At 37.9% G+C, this 14,641-nt stretch overlaps 4 protein-coding genes across 8 annotated transcripts in view; 2 read left to right on the forward strand and 2 right to left on the reverse strand.

The window, feature by feature from the left end:
- LOC149628466 (lachesin-like) overlaps positions 1-14,641 on the reverse strand; it is a 251,027-nt gene that overhangs the window by 39,258 nt on the left and 197,128 nt on the right. The gene's annotated exons all lie outside the window — the stretch shown is intronic.
- Positions 1,423-4,096, forward strand: LOC149628467 (uncharacterized). 3 transcript variants are annotated; one of them, XM_089851395.1, is made up of 5 exons: positions 1,423-2,753; positions 2,812-2,869; positions 2,966-3,326; positions 3,390-3,635; positions 3,712-4,096. In XM_089851395.1, the coding sequence occupies exons 1-5, from the start codon at positions 1,679-1,681 to the stop codon at positions 3,970-3,972; spliced, it is 2,001 nt and encodes a 666-aa protein (XP_089707521.1). In that variant the 5' UTR covers positions 1,423-1,678; the 3' UTR covers positions 3,973-4,096. The 3 variants fall into 3 exon arrangements, with proteins under 3 accessions (XP_089707521.1, XP_089707522.1, XP_089707520.1); XM_089851396.1 differs by having other exon boundaries at positions 2,812-3,326; positions 3,390-3,446; positions 3,517-3,635; positions 3,712-3,854; XM_089851394.1 differs by having other exon boundaries at positions 2,812-3,326.
- On the forward strand, positions 9,259-10,263 carry LOC149628468 (uncharacterized). Its single transcript, XM_089851397.1, has 3 exons — positions 9,259-9,273; positions 9,538-9,769; positions 9,839-10,263. The coding sequence occupies exons 1-3, from the start codon at positions 9,268-9,270 to the stop codon at positions 10,216-10,218; spliced, it is 618 nt and encodes a 205-aa protein (XP_089707523.1). The 5' UTR covers positions 9,259-9,267; the 3' UTR covers positions 10,219-10,263.
- LOC149628469 (uncharacterized) lies at positions 10,218-13,113 on the reverse strand. Of its 3 annotated transcripts, none has more exons than XM_089851392.1 (6): positions 13,050-13,113; positions 12,535-12,944; positions 12,389-12,469; positions 12,082-12,306; positions 11,715-12,016; positions 10,218-11,436 (listed from the first exon to the last, which is right to left on the reverse strand). In XM_089851392.1, exons 2-6 carry the CDS (start codon positions 12,854-12,856, stop codon positions 10,264-10,266), a joined length of 2,103 nt encoding a protein of 700 aa, XP_089707518.1. In that variant the 5' UTR covers positions 12,857-12,944; positions 13,050-13,113; the 3' UTR covers positions 10,218-10,263. The 3 variants fall into 3 exon arrangements, with proteins under 3 accessions (XP_089707518.1, XP_089707519.1, XP_089707517.1); XM_089851393.1 differs by lacking the exon at positions 13,050-13,113 and having other exon boundaries at positions 12,535-12,605; positions 12,673-12,810; XM_089851391.1 differs by having other exon boundaries at positions 12,535-13,093.

A 14,641-nucleotide genomic window follows, 5' to 3' on the forward strand; every position in this document is an offset into this window, starting at 1 on the left:
CCATCTGGACAGAATTAAGAAATGCTGTAGATGGATATAGAACCAACGCCACATTAAATCAATATCAATTAAGCCTAAATAGTTTTATATTATGGTAAATGATTGTTAAATCAATCAATCTTAAAATTTACATAAATCTATCGTAAATTTCAAACGTTCTATGATTGAAATTTTGTTGTTTTTCTTAAAAAGGGGATTAAACTGCACGCTCAAGAGCAACAAAATTCATCGCTACCTATATAACCTTGCTTCACCAAAATATATATATGAAGGTAAAAATGAATCTTTCGAGTTTTTTGGGATTGATGATTGGCGTGTTAGGTACAACTCTCATTGGTTGGAATATGTTGTCTGCTTAAAAACTGATATAGTTTTAAAACAAGGTTTTAATATTATGAAAACGAATAATCAAACATAAATAAGGAAAATATCAAGATAACCAGGATGAAAGAATTTTCTTATTCTTAACCTCTTAAGAATGCATGCTCGTCAAAATATGATTGACGATTTATTTTAAAGGTAGCAGAGGTAAATACTTAAGAATGCCTAAGCAGGCATCTAAACAGACGACCTCAGAGTTACGATACAAGGCTTAATATTGCACACCTTTTGGTACAACCCAGTTGACGCTTCAGCGTTACGCCCATTTTACCACGAACCAATACATCGAAACTCGGACTTTCCAAATTGCTCCAACAAATGCACCGTGACTTTAAATTATATTTATATATATAGAAAAATCAGAACACAGCGCAGAACATGTGCCAGAATATTAAGATTTAAACTAAACCGAAGTCAAATTTGAAGAAAATATGAAATTCTAAAATTGAAAAAAAAAGAGAAAAAATACCCTTCAAAAAGGTGGCGTGGCAACAGCTGCGAGTAAACGCCTTTCTTATTTTATTTTTTGATTAGGTTTGCAAGAAAATGCGGCGGTTGGCGGGAATTTCCCTTACAAGGCTCGTTTCGATGTTGAAACTGTGTTTACATATGATTGTCGTTATTGTAATAACGGCCTTTCGAAATAATAGCGTCAAGTACCTGGCAATTACGATAAAAACGAGCCTACACTTTTCTCTGTTTCACCTCAACCTTTAATATAAACCTTTGCATCGACGCGTAACGGCAACGTACGTTCCCACCACATAATTATCCCGTTTCAATGTAGAACTGCCTGCAACTACCGCGGCTCAACGAGGTAGTTAGTATTATAAATTTTAAAGGATAATCAAATAGCGTTAAAAATGTAATATGGTTTTTTTTCAATTTTCACTAATTATTACTTAGGAGTACGATTACGTCAGTTTTAACTGCAAGAAATGGGTTGTATCATAAATTTATGATTAAATATGATAATATACATATTTATATACATTTAAACACGTAGTTTTTGTTTATTTATTTATTTGTTTGTATTGTATCAGGAACCGATACCATAACTAGGAATCCACAATGGCGCATATACCCTATGCTGCGTTGTGTGGGGTAAAAGAGGGATAGGGTTCAAGCTCCTTGTATGATGGGATCTGCCGTAACAGCGGCGGTTTGAATTTTCCTGTATTCTTATTGGGTTTTAGAAAATCCTACAGTAGCTACAAAAACTACTGCATTTCCTGTCGTTGCCATGACAACAATGATTCCCTAATGACAACAATTTTACAATAGTCGAAAATAAAAAATGGATGCCTCAGCGAGCGAGTCGGTGAATGACAGTAATTATGTTTTTTCTCTTTTAAAAACTGCCATAAATCTAACAGTAGCTCAGATTGACGATTTAGAAGTAATTGATTTTAATGACGATAAAGTTTTGCGTACTCGCTCGCTTATAATTTCGCGAAAACGTTGGGTTCATTTACCGCGCAATCCGAAGCCTAGGCTTAGCTACAATAACATTCAAGATTTCGATGAATGGAGTGAATTAAATTCATACATAAATCCTGTGCGGATAGTGATATCAGCGACTACCCTCAACGCCAGTCTGCAAATTTTCGGAATTGAAAAGGAAAGAATAGGGCCAATTATCAAACTCTCCAACGCTGATAATGAAGAACGCAAATGTGAAGTATGCCCTAGCTTAATTCCTTTATTGCAAAAAGTATCATCGTATGGACTGTACCGCCTTTGTGAGGGATTTACAGAAGATGAACTGTCCTTAAATGAACCGGAAAGTAGCCAGCCAAATTCTTTGGTTATTTTTAAATTGCCGTTTTATCGGATGGAGTCTCCTAATTGTACAAAATTGATACTACCTGGTCAATCAAAAGATAAATTATTTTGCCAAAAGTGTTCTTTTTGGTTGTCCAAACACTGTGCTCGTAACAAGACTAAACGAAAACTATCACAAGCTAGAGAAACTGAACCAGGCGATAATACATGCACACCAAAAAAAATCAAACGGCTAAAAACTGATGAGCGATCACGAAGAGCCATTGCTTATTTAACACCAAGGAGCTCAAAAAAAAGGATTTCGAACATAATAAAAAGAAATAAAAGCCTCAAACAGAAAGTTTCATCGCTAGAAATTAAACTTTCAAAACAGAAGATAGTCTTGTCGGAGCAACAAAATAAAGAGATGTCACAGTTAGTCAAAACGATAGTGAATGATCCGGAGTTAACGAAGAATCTAGATGATATCGTGAAAGAAAGTGGAGACTTGCAAGTAACGCGTGCTATGAAACAAGTGTGGAACGCTGATAGGCATAGGGTTCATCAAGAGCAAACCCAGGCGTTTTTTAAAGATCAAATTAAAAACAGTAGGTATTTGAAAACTATTCTGACTTCTTTTTATTAAAATACTCCTCTTTTATGTAGAAATAGGAGCTAAGGGAAATTCATGGTCGATGATCTCTTATCGCTTAGCTCTGGCCGTGTATGTTCGCAGTCCCGCTGCCTTTTCCGCTTTGCAGTCATTCAACATACTAAAATTACCTAGTGAAAGCTCTTTAAAAATTTTTACCACCGCCAGACTCCAAAAACCAGGGATGAACAATGATTACATCGAAGATCAAGCAGCGCTTTATAAAAGTTTGAAGGAAGAACAAAAGAAAAAGGGGCTGAGTGAACCTCGAGGTGCTGGTGTTTTGGTGTTTGATGAAGTGCGGGTGATCTCTAAAATTATGTGGAACTCAAGCAATAATGAGCTCCAAGGTTTATCAATGAGACCAGAGGAATATGGAATGCTTACAGACATTTACGCAAGTCTGAAAGGTGACGAAGATTCCCAGAAAGCCACGGATTATATTTTGCAATTTTACTGGCGTGATGCGTCATTTCACTTTGACGTAATGGGTCCCTACATCACGTCTACTGGACCAATTAAAAAAGATGTAATATTAAATTGGTATTGCAAATATTTAAGTATTTTAAATTTGTTTTCTTGTTTTATACAGGCCCTAATCGGTTGCATTTTTGACGTCATTCAGCTCTTTGAATTAAATGACTTCCAAGTAAGAGCCCTAGTTTGTGACGGTGCTTCAACCAACTTAAGCGTCATTAAGGAATTAATGTGTGTAAAAGGCTGTTTTGGATACGAAGTTGATGAATTTGGATGCCGTAACCATGATATCAAACCATCATTTCAACATCCGTTTAAGCCTTTCCGTAAAATACACTTCATAATCTGTCCTTCGCATCAAGTATGATAACTGATTCTTTCCGACACTATAAATACTTAATGAATTCCTGACTGTACTGTATTGCATTTCTCTTTAGCTTAAAAGTATGATAGCGGCGCTTTACTCATCTAAACCCAAAGGCTCTAAACTTTTTGAAATTGAATCAATTCAATTTGGATGGAATGCTATTTTGCAAGTTTACAATGAAGAAATTGCCCGATCTAAAAGAGGGGAGGCCAGGAGAGTTAAGGGATTAATTAAATCATTTGTGGAGAGAGACTCTTGGACGAGGTTAAACGTGAAACCTGTTATAATGAGGTCAGAGGTCAGAATTGGGTTAGCCAATGGGGAGCTATGACGTGGTAAAGGACTTTGATCTCACGAGGTAACCTCATATGGCATAACGGGATAGGGCAGTCAGTCATGAGCTAGCTAGCATGCTGTACAGTCGAGTCCAGAATAAAGTATCTTTTAAACTTAAACTATAGTATTTAATGTCAAGTTATTAACACAACTTAACATGGTGATAGAGTTGATCGCCATTTCACACGCCTCGTTTGCTCACTCACTCGCTTTTGTCTGCTGATTCACTTGCCAAGGCCCACTTTACTATGGCCTCCATCACTTGCCCTAAAGCTTTCGAACCAGGGATAGATCCCGCTTCGTCTTGGAAAACTTATAAAGAGGAGTTCGGTTATTTTGCTGCCGCTGCCAAACTAAATAGAGAAACTGTTCCTACTCAAGTAGCCACTTTCCTCCACATACTAGGAGCCGCTGGACGCCGTATATATCATACATTGGAGATACCTGAAACAGGGGATGATCGCACAGTGCCTATAATACTTGCTGCATTTGATCTCTATTATGCACCTTATCAAACAGAGGTATTTCATCAATACGCTTTTATTACGTCTCGACAAAGCCCTACACAAACTTTTGACGAATTCTACACTGACTTGAAGACCAAGGCCCAAGCATGCAATCTCGGACCTCAACAAAATCCTTTGTTACGCACTATGATCGTCGCTGGCATCCAGAATGAAGAGCTCAGACTACAACTACTAAATAAGGGCAATGCTCTGGACTTAGACACTGCAATAATCATGTGTAAGGCGCATGAAATCACCAATTCTCAGGCTCGTGCCATGTCTACTACCACAACACAGCCTTCGGCAGCAAAAGAATTCACTGTGGATGCTCTTAATCGACACAGATCCACAATAAGACCGCGCTTTAGACACAATCAACAATCACAAGAATTGCAACGGTATTCTTCTCGCGGCAATACTGCTAATTATCAACGTCCACCATTTCACCGCAGTGACCCAAACTCTCAAAGCTCTCATCGTTCCAATTATCAATCCGACCCTCAACGTACGACACGACCTTGCCAAAATTGCAACACGCAGCATCGATATCAATCATGCCCAGCCAGAAATTCCAAATGTTTGAAATGCCAACGTAAGGGTCACTGGGCTACCTCATGCCGCTCAACCTACAGTCTACAAACATATCCCATCGAAATGGACGACTCAAATGACCAATTCTCATCCTTTGACGAAACTGATCAGTATTACCAAGATTTCCAACATGAAGATCAAACATACACTACGTATAGCATCAGTATTCATCCTCGACAGCGTCACTCAACTTCACCCACCACGGATCTGACATGTCTTTCGACTGCCGCTACATTCAGATGCAATAACCCTGGTGATGAATTATATGACGAACTTTATCTATTTAACACTCGACATAGATTCAAGCTAGATACTGGCTCTCAAGTGAATCTAATATCAAGAGGGATATACAATTCTCTACCATACCAGCCCCCTCTACGTCAACCACTCTACACCGTTTCCTCCTATTCCGGACACTCAATTCCTATTGATGGCGTTGTTGATCTTCCTAGCATGTCGGGCACCGCCTACCTACCAAATTGCCCTTTCTACGTTACGTCACACAACCATGTACCCATTCTTGGAGCCGTTACATCACAACAACTGGGGCTAATACAACACACTTCCACACCATTGGGTCCGCCACCACAAATAAGACCCAACACCGCACACACTCATGCAACCTTCATAGGAACTCAGCCCAAAGATATCGCAACAACACGATCCACTATAAATACTGGCACAGCGACAGAACTCATTGATCAATATCATATGATCTTCGATACTGTTGGTAAGCTACCGGCTGAATATGACATCAAATTAAAACCCAACATTGTACCTATTGCATCAGCATGTCATAAGATCCCTCATGCATATCGTGAAGCTACGCACAAGGAACTGGATCGTATGTTGAACCTTGGTATTATAGTTCCTGTTAATGAACCAACTGATTGGGTTCACCCTATCGTAGTCGTACCGAAGCCAACAAAACTACCTAAAGCTGACTCGACTCAGGAAGTTCGTATTTGTCTGGATCCCCGGAATTTAAATGGTGCCATAAGAAGAGAACCCTATCCTTTACCAACCACGCAAGAAATCTTTGCGGAACTAAAAGGTTGCACAGTATTCACCGTCCTTGACGCTCAAAGTGCCTTTTGGCAAATTCCACTCACTGAGAACAGCTCGCGCCTTTGTACATTCGCGACGCCACATGGACGGTACCGCTTTAAACGACTTCCTTACGGCATCGTCACTGCAACCGAAGTCTTCCAGCGTCAGATGCGAGATATTTTCCCCGCTCACGAATTTCCTAATGTCCACATCTCTACAGATGACTTTTTGATAGCAACGTCAGACATGAAGTCTCATTTAACTGTACTTCATAGCATCCTAGAACGTGCCAAACAATATAATTTACGATTCAGTAAACGAAAAATGCAACTTGCGGTATCACGCATCACCTATCTTGGACACCTGATCACAAATGAAGGAATCCATGTGGACCCTAGGAAAGTTGAAGCCATTTGCTCACTCGCACCGCCTCAGGATAAGAAAACACTTCAACGTTTCTTAGGCATGGTAAATTATATATGCCGTTTCATTCCAACATACGCCGAAGACACGGCACCACTCAGAGACCTACTTAAACCGGATGTACTCTATGAATGGACATCAACACACCAAAGACACTACGACTCGCTGAAGACAAGTATTTCATCAGCACCAGTACTTCAATTTTACGACCCTAAACTACCAAACGTTATCTCTACAGATGCCAGTCAGCACGGAGTTGGTGCAGTATTAATGCAAGACAACAAGCCCATCGCATATACATCCACGACTTTTACCGATACACAATCAAGATATGCGCAGATTGAGAAAGAGTTTCTTGCCGTTATTCACGCATGTGAACATTTTGATTTTTATATTGCAGGCACCCAAGTAACAGTAGAAACTGACCATAGTCCGCTCCTGGCAATTGTAAAGAAACCAATGACTCTATTGTCTCCACGACTTCAACGCTTACTTCTGCGTTTCTTCAGATATAACCCTAAGCTGGTTTATGTTCCTGGAAGCAGGATGTATGTGGCCGACGCTTTATCCAGGGAACCTCTAACGGACTGCCAAATAAACACTGACATATTGGATGGCCCACATACAGCAGTCTACACTATAACAACGTTACATACATGCGCACTGGACAAATACAAGACTGCAACTGATCACGACCCAGTCTTAGCCCAAATCCGCGAATATATTACAGATGGCTGGCCAAAATATCGAAATCAACTGACTCCAGAGGCCACTACATTTTGGCAATATCAAACAGAACTTCATGAAGAAGATGGATTATTATACAGAGGGACAAACCTGTTGGTGCCTAAAGCTCTTCAGCAAGATTTATTAAACCAAGTTCACGGCGCCCATCACGGGATTAACGCATCAATTGCCAGGGCCAAACAACACGTTTTCTGGCCGAACATGATTGCCGACATTACATCATATGTTCAAAACTGCACAATCTGTCGCAGTAGAGACCCGATGAATAAGAAACAGCCACTAACACCTCATAGCATACCACAATATCCCTGGCAAACTGTAGGGACTGATCTCTTTCAAGTCAATTCCAAGCCTATAATCTTAATGATAGACTACTATTCAAAATATATCGAAGCTAAAGAACTAAGACTGACCAACGCACAAGCCATCATAAATTTCATGAATCCACAATTCGCAAGGCATGGAGCACCTCAACGATTGGTATCTGATAACGGTCCACCCTTTAATTCTCTTCAATTCAAAGAATTCCTTCAACAATGGCATGTCGATCACGTTACATCAAGTCCATACTTCCCACAATCTAATGGAATGTCCGAAAGAGCCGTACAAACCATAAAAAATTCTCTTCACAAGGCACAACAAGAAGGGAGAGACTTACACTATGTCCTAATGGAGTACCGGACAACTCCCAAAAGTAATGGTTTATCTCCGGCCGAAATGCTGATGGGACGGCGTTTACGTACGCCATTAACAACGCACATAGATAAATTGAAACCACACTATCCTACAAGACGCATTGATGCAGGGTTGCGAGACAATAACGCAAACATGATACGCCAATCAAATCATCGTTCATCATTACCACCTTTATATATTGGTCAGAAGGTTCGTTACTACGCGGCACCCCGTACATGGTTACCCGCAAGAATAATTGCACATGCTCAAGAACCACAATCATATCACATTCTGACAGCGAAAGGTCAAAACTTCCGTCGAAACAGAATACATCTGCGTCCGGACTATAGTCAAACGAAAACTAACCCTACTATAAAACCAATAACGGCTAGAATTCAGATACCGATGTACCATAACGCCACAGCAAGGATTGGACAATTTCCAGGACAGAACCAACAATCAACGCACCAGACTCGTGTTCAGCAACATCCAGGACAGAATCAACAATCAACACACCAGACTCGTGTTCAGCAACAATATCAAAATCCACAATCACAACAAACGCAACCACCAAGTTCAGCACAGAACCACACAACCCTTATAACACCACCACAACCTGAACCAACTCGAGATGAAGTAGCGGTCACAATTCAAAATATCCTGGAACCTCAACAAGTACCTACTGTTCCGAAGACATTCCAGATTCATAATCGCATTCAACAACAAACCTCGCTTACACCAAGAATTGAACCAATCGGAACACAGTTCACCAGAACTACAATACCCGGAAACTCACCTTTTATTCCCTATCGGCAACCCTTCCCGCAACAGCCCATACAAGAAGAAACTATACCCAAACAAATAAACAATCAACAAGAAAGAAAACATGATTCAAGAGTACGTCGACCTCCACAAAGATACTCGCCAAATTAACGAACAATTAATAAGTGCTTAGTTTAAAAAACAGGCTGTTTTATTCTCTGTTTTGTTTTGTTAAACTTTTAAAATTATTACTAGACAGGTTGTTTTTATTTGTTAGACTTTTAAATTATTACTAGAAAGGAAGGATGTTATAATGAGGTCAGAGGTCAGAATTGGGTTAGCCAATGGGGAGCTATGACGTGGTAAAGGACTTTGATCTCACGAGGTAACCTCATATGGCATAACGGGATAGGGCAGTCAGTCATGAGCTAGCTAGCATGCTGTACAGTCGAGTCCAGAATAAAGTATCTTTTAAACTTAAACTATAGTATTTAATGTCAAGTTATTAACACAACTTAACAAAACCGGCCAAGATTATGCAGGTAGCTTGCGCGAAGATGTTTTAATTAAGTTAACTCTTCGCTTGAGGATGACTCTTGAGAAGTGTTTGTTCTCAGGCGGAGGATTCTTTAATAACGGGGAACATCAACCGATTTTTACCAATTTTTGTACTAATTATAAGACTTCTCTGCATATAGAAACAAAAAAAAATTTCGAAATAATTAATGGGATCAATAAAAAACATTTGATTTTCCTCTTTATCCTCCCTTTAAAAAAAACCTGACATTTTATAATTTTCCTAACAGCAAGAACAGATGCTTACTGCTCTTATAAGCATTGCGCAACCAGAAAATAAGCCCCCGCCTCCTAATGCTGATGAGATATTGATGACAAGAGAGTACCTTCGTCATACTAAAATGATTTTCGAGGATGGATTATTGTGCAACAACAAAGGGGTAGAATTGTCTGATCATTCTGTAGTTGAGTCAATGATGGCTGGCTACACCTTCTTCAAGAATTGGCTCGATGGAATTTTAGGTGAGGTAGTTTGAAATTGGGAATGAAAATCCGTTTAAAATATGAAACAAATTATTTTCCCAAAAACAGATGCCGATAGCGAATTCCAACCTGACTCTCCATCCCAAAAGAAATTTTTATCCTGGCAAACCTGGGATTTATTGCGAGTCACTGTTTTTGGATTCATTAATTTTGCCAATGATTTCCTCAGTGATTATCCGGATAATTTTATCTTGCCTGTGCGAATTAATGGCAGTGCCATTGAAAGTGTTTTTGGGCAAATGCGGTATTCCACAGCTAGTAAATTATCAGGAACAAACTACGCTCATGCCCAAAGAAACCTCATCATGAAAAAAGACATTCATGGTCAAAAAACCAAAGACCAATACAGGGGAGTTCCTCTTGCCATCGCTGAACTGGATTTGAAAAAAAAATTGAAAGACTCAAAAAAGAAAGAAAAAAACGAATAATATCTTGAACTTTGGCTGATTAAACCTTTTTTATTACACATAAAATCACAAGTTCAATTTCTTTGGAGGCTTAGTGTTTCTCTTTGCTCGACTAGAAAATACAAGTTTAGGGCTTGCAAGTTTCATAAACCTGGGAGGTTGTTCACTGTGAGTTGCCAATTGTGCCTTTGAAACAGTGTGCGCTCTTCTTGAACTAGGAACTGGGGATATCACAGTTTGCAAAGTAGGGAGTGTTTGACTCTTTGTCAGGGTTTCGTTATTATCACAATCTTTATCATCACGTGAGGTAATCCTCGCTGTTTTTTTTTTTTGGATGGCACAAGGAATCTTAGCACTTCTCTTGCGTCGACTAGAAAGTTGCGTATGCTTCTTTTTTAACGGAGTTAGTTGACTGTGACTAGTCAGCTGTTTATTCAAATGTGAGAGCTCCAAACTTGAATTAGTGACGGCAGGGGATATCACAGATGGCGAAATAGGGAGTGTTTGACTCTTTGATAGGGTTTGGTCATTATCACAATCTTTATCATCACACGAGGTAATCCTCGCTGTTTTTTTTGGTATGGCACAAGGAATTTTAGCACTTCTCTTGCCTCGACTAGAAAATAAATTTCTAGGGATTGCTGGTTGCGTATTCTTCTTTTTTATCGGAGTTAGTTGACCGTGATTAGTCAGCTGTTTATTCGAATGTGAGAGCCCCAAACCTGAATTAGTGACTGCAGGGGTTATCACAGTTGGCGAAATAGGGAGTGATTGACTTTTTGGCGTGGCTTGGACATTATCACAGTTTTTCCCATCACATAAGGCGGGTTTTTTAAGGGTGGCACATACTTCAATTGTTTTCAGGCCTTTGGTAGCTCTCTTTTTAGTTGTTACTTTTTTAATTGCCAATGGCTTTGTTTTGGTTTTTGTGGGTTTGACTTTACAAGGTAGAGTTTCATTTGATTTATTTTTTGGATTTGAGTATTTTTTCTTTGATTTTTTAGTGGTATTAAGTTGAAATAACTCATCCCTGAGCATTGCACCTCCCTTTCCTAAACTCTTGTTTTCATTGTCTTTAAAATGAGAGTGGACTAGATCACCAAAGCGAGCGTTCATCATTTTTTTTATTAATTTCCTCCCAAATTCCTCGATTAGAGGATCATTTGGTACGAGTGTCCTTAGTTCTTTAAAAAGAACTTGTTGTAGTTCGAAATTTTCTGTCACGTTGGGCCAGATAGCCTATAAAATTAAACCAAATATTTGATAAATTTCATTATTTTACCAGGTTGATGAAAATATACATAGTTAAATAAATTATAAGTCCAAGTTTGAACTAAGAGTGAGTATTCACAATAGTGAAATGGGATAAGGAGATTTAATATACAGGATATCCGCGTGATATGCTTAATATCCCTTAAATTTCTACGAGCGATTACTTACTCGTAGTTTGAATTTTGGAGAGAAATTTATTTAATAGTCCATTGGGTTTTGTAATTAAGCATTTCTAGTTTACTAACCGTGAGATCTTTACGTGAAAGTGAGTTGAAATGATGTTTGACTAAACAATCAAAGAAAAATAGGAACTTGCTAAACTGCGGTTTCAGGAAGTACAAAAAGCCCTTATCTCTAGATTTCAGATCATTTGGTAAGTTATCTCCCTTCTCGTCTGGTTTGAGGTATATTTTTTTGACAATCTTGAGCATGAGTAACGCCTTCCCCCTTTTGGTTGGCTGAGTTAGCTCTTTTTCAAATTTTCTTTGCAATAAGCAAAGCCCACCTCCACCTAATGAAATTAGCCGGCTATCAAGATCTTTGAAGTCTAAAAATAACCCAAAACATTATTTGTTTGCAAGCCTTACTTAATTATTAACATTAGACACTAACTTGGAACGTCAGACTCTTCAAATTTAAAAGGCTCAAATTCAGTGGCTTTTTTGTTAAATTCTTCCATAAAAACTGAAGACATGCGGATCAGATATTCTAGCACTCCTCTAGCCAGCAGATGAAATACATCCACAAAGTCTTTTTGCGGTATGCCTAAGAAATTCTGGTCTGCCCACAATAGAATTAAGCATTCCATAACATTGTTGTCAACCTGAGTGACTTCATCTAGGGAATATTATCAACATCTTATTAATATAGGCCTAGTCTTAATTTATGTTTACGGCATAATTCATTTTAAAGTTTATACCGTTAGATTCCATTTCTAATTCCAAATTGCACAGTATTGTCTCACGCAAATCATCTTTCGTTGCTCCTACAGATACTCTGTCTATAAACGCAAAAATGTAATAATTTTCGAGGAACAATCAAAGGACTATTAAGTAGTGTACTTACATTTTGCTAAGACCTTATCTACAAACTGGAGAGATTTTTCCAAAATATAGGAGTTCGTGGCATACCACTCCCTTAAAAATGATGCTTTCTTTTTATTTCCGCAATAATTTTTAATGCATTTTTGCCAAAGCGCTTTACTCAAATTTTCGAAGTCCCTAAGCCTTGTCTTGATAGAGGCTAAAGCGATTTGAACCTCAGTTTTTAAATTGAAAATTCCGTTTTCAAGTGAATTGTTAGCTTCAAAAATTACAGTCTCTAACACAACTTGATTTAATTTCCCTTCAATTATCTTCAAAATTTTATTTTTTTCTTTGACCGACATTCTTCTAGAATAAGATGGAAACTTAGAAGAACGTTTCTACAGCAGCTGAGCCGACACACACACGCGATTTCCGGTACTACAGTTCCAACTGTAGGAGGGAAAAAAATCTACTGCATATACGCTTCTCATGACGTCATAACTGACGTTTTCGAAGCGTCAATTAGGCCCAGCCCCCTTTTACCCCAATCATTACCTCACAAAACGGCCCAATTATGGATTCCAAGTTATGGTATCGGTTCCTGATTGTATGCATTGCTGAAATCGAGAAGACTATATAATATATGTCAGTAACACTAAAGGAAGGTTATAGTTGGAAGTGGTTTGCTTGAGTTCTTAAAGGTGTATTCGAAACTCCTTTACCTTAAGCCTTTTATTCTAGAACGTTGGCATTTTAGCTCTATGATCTAACCCTAATTAAGCACCGTTTTATGAGCCTTGAAAAATACTACTTTTTTCATAAAAAATACTACTTTTTTCATAAAAAATACTACTTTTTCATAAAAAATACTACTTTTTCATAAAAAATACTACTTTTTTCATAAAAAAATACTACTTTTTTCATAAAAAATACTACTTTTTTCATAAAAAATACTACTTTTTCATAAAAAATACTACTTTTTTCATAAAAAATACTACTTTTTTCATAAAAAATACCATAGAGATATTTCACACCAGTTGACCCAAAGACTATTTACTGCTTATTGTCTGAATAAACCGAAAAATCTTCTCTTAAATTTCAAGAATTTTATACAATGAAACTTTTAAAGTAAAAGCCGTACTTTTAATTTCGACCTGAAAATGAGCCTTAAGTCTATCTGCATGCTCTTCATTCTTTTTACGTATTTCAACTGTACCAATTCTATGAAAGTGCCACATCTGGTGTCGTAATACCACCACTAAAGGGAGCATAACCATCCCATGTAGTAAGAATTTCTCTAAAATGAACTAGATCTCTATTTAAAATTCATTTAAGTTCCCTTTTCCTAACCAGTTTTTCACTTCTCTTTTTTTATCATTTTCTTCATCATCGTGGGTCAAAATAATGAAACGAAAAGTAAGGAATAATTACATAAAGCTAACAATAGGACAATTCACCTACGTCATTTTCAGTATAATGAATTAACATCTGTTCAATTGAAAGTATAATTAAAATCTTACCCTTCAGTACAGTTTTAATCAAAAAGTGCTTTGAATTTGAACGACAAAATTTTTAAAATCTTTGGTAATTACCATTGTAAAATTACTTTAATTAATGGTGCTTTTGGATAAATTTCTGGTAATTTTCGAACGACTCGCATCTCTAGTAATAAAGTCTTCCTCGCTATAAAGCTTCTATTTTTGGTTTCGCCGATTCCTTAAGTATGTATATTTTCTTTTGACCAACTTGATTGACAAAAATAACAGCTCAAAAGACAGTTTACCCTTTGTTTGAGAATTATACCAAGACCGTGTATACTATAACTATGATTTACGTAAATGAAAAGGTAAGTGGAAATGCCCTTAATGTAATGGAGGTTTCGTGACGAGCGCGACCCATTTAACCACAAAGATCATGAAAGGCTAGACTTTTAAAAACCCTCGAAACGACCGCTATAAATCGTTAGTCGTTAAACTACTCCCCCTTACGTGTAACGCGCCATTCTAGACTACTGTTACAGCTAGAATATCGCGTTTTTAAGGTGCGCGAGTAACGATTTTGGCAGAAGAAAATCTAATATATTCTTACCACGTAGAAATAAGAGAACTCGCCAGTTAGAGTAGGATAAGACTATCGAGAACAAAGGT

Source organism: Phalangium opilio, unplaced genomic scaffold, assembly GCF_054372755.1.
Source record: "Phalangium opilio isolate 3A_F unplaced genomic scaffold, DU_Popi_V2 ptg000105l_1, whole genome shotgun sequence".
In the NCBI taxonomy this organism is placed as follows: domain Eukaryota; kingdom Metazoa; phylum Arthropoda; class Arachnida; order Opiliones; family Phalangiidae; genus Phalangium; species Phalangium opilio.

Bases quoted from the DNA above. Each gene is read 5' to 3' on its own strand.
- LOC149628467 (XM_089851394.1), top strand. From the start codon at position 1,679: ATGGATGCCTCAGCGAGCGAGTCGGTGAATGACAGTAATTATGTTTTT. The intron at 2,754-2,811 runs GTAGGTATTTGA...TCTTTTATGTAG, and splicing joins TAAAGATCAAATTAAAAACA to AAATAGGAGCTAAGGGAAAT. The intron at 3,636-3,711 runs GTATGATAACTG...ATTTCTCTTTAG, and splicing joins TAATCTGTCCTTCGCATCAA to CTTAAAAGTATGATAGCGGC.
- LOC149628468 (XM_089851397.1), top strand. The intron at 9,770-9,838 runs GTGAGGTAGTTT...TCCCAAAAACAG, and splicing joins TTGGCTCGATGGAATTTTAG to ATGCCGATAGCGAATTCCAA.
- LOC149628469 (XM_089851392.1), bottom strand. From the start codon at position 12,856: ATGTCGGTCAAAGAAAAAAATAAAATTTTGAAGATAATTGAAGGGAAA. The intron at 12,470-12,534 runs GTAAGTACACTA...TTGCGTTTATAG, and splicing joins AGATAAGGTCTTAGCAAAAT to ACAGAGTATCTGTAGGAGCA. The intron at 12,307-12,388 runs GTATAAACTTTA...AATATTCCCTAG, and splicing joins ATTAGAAATGGAATCTAACG to ATGAAGTCACTCAGGTTGAC.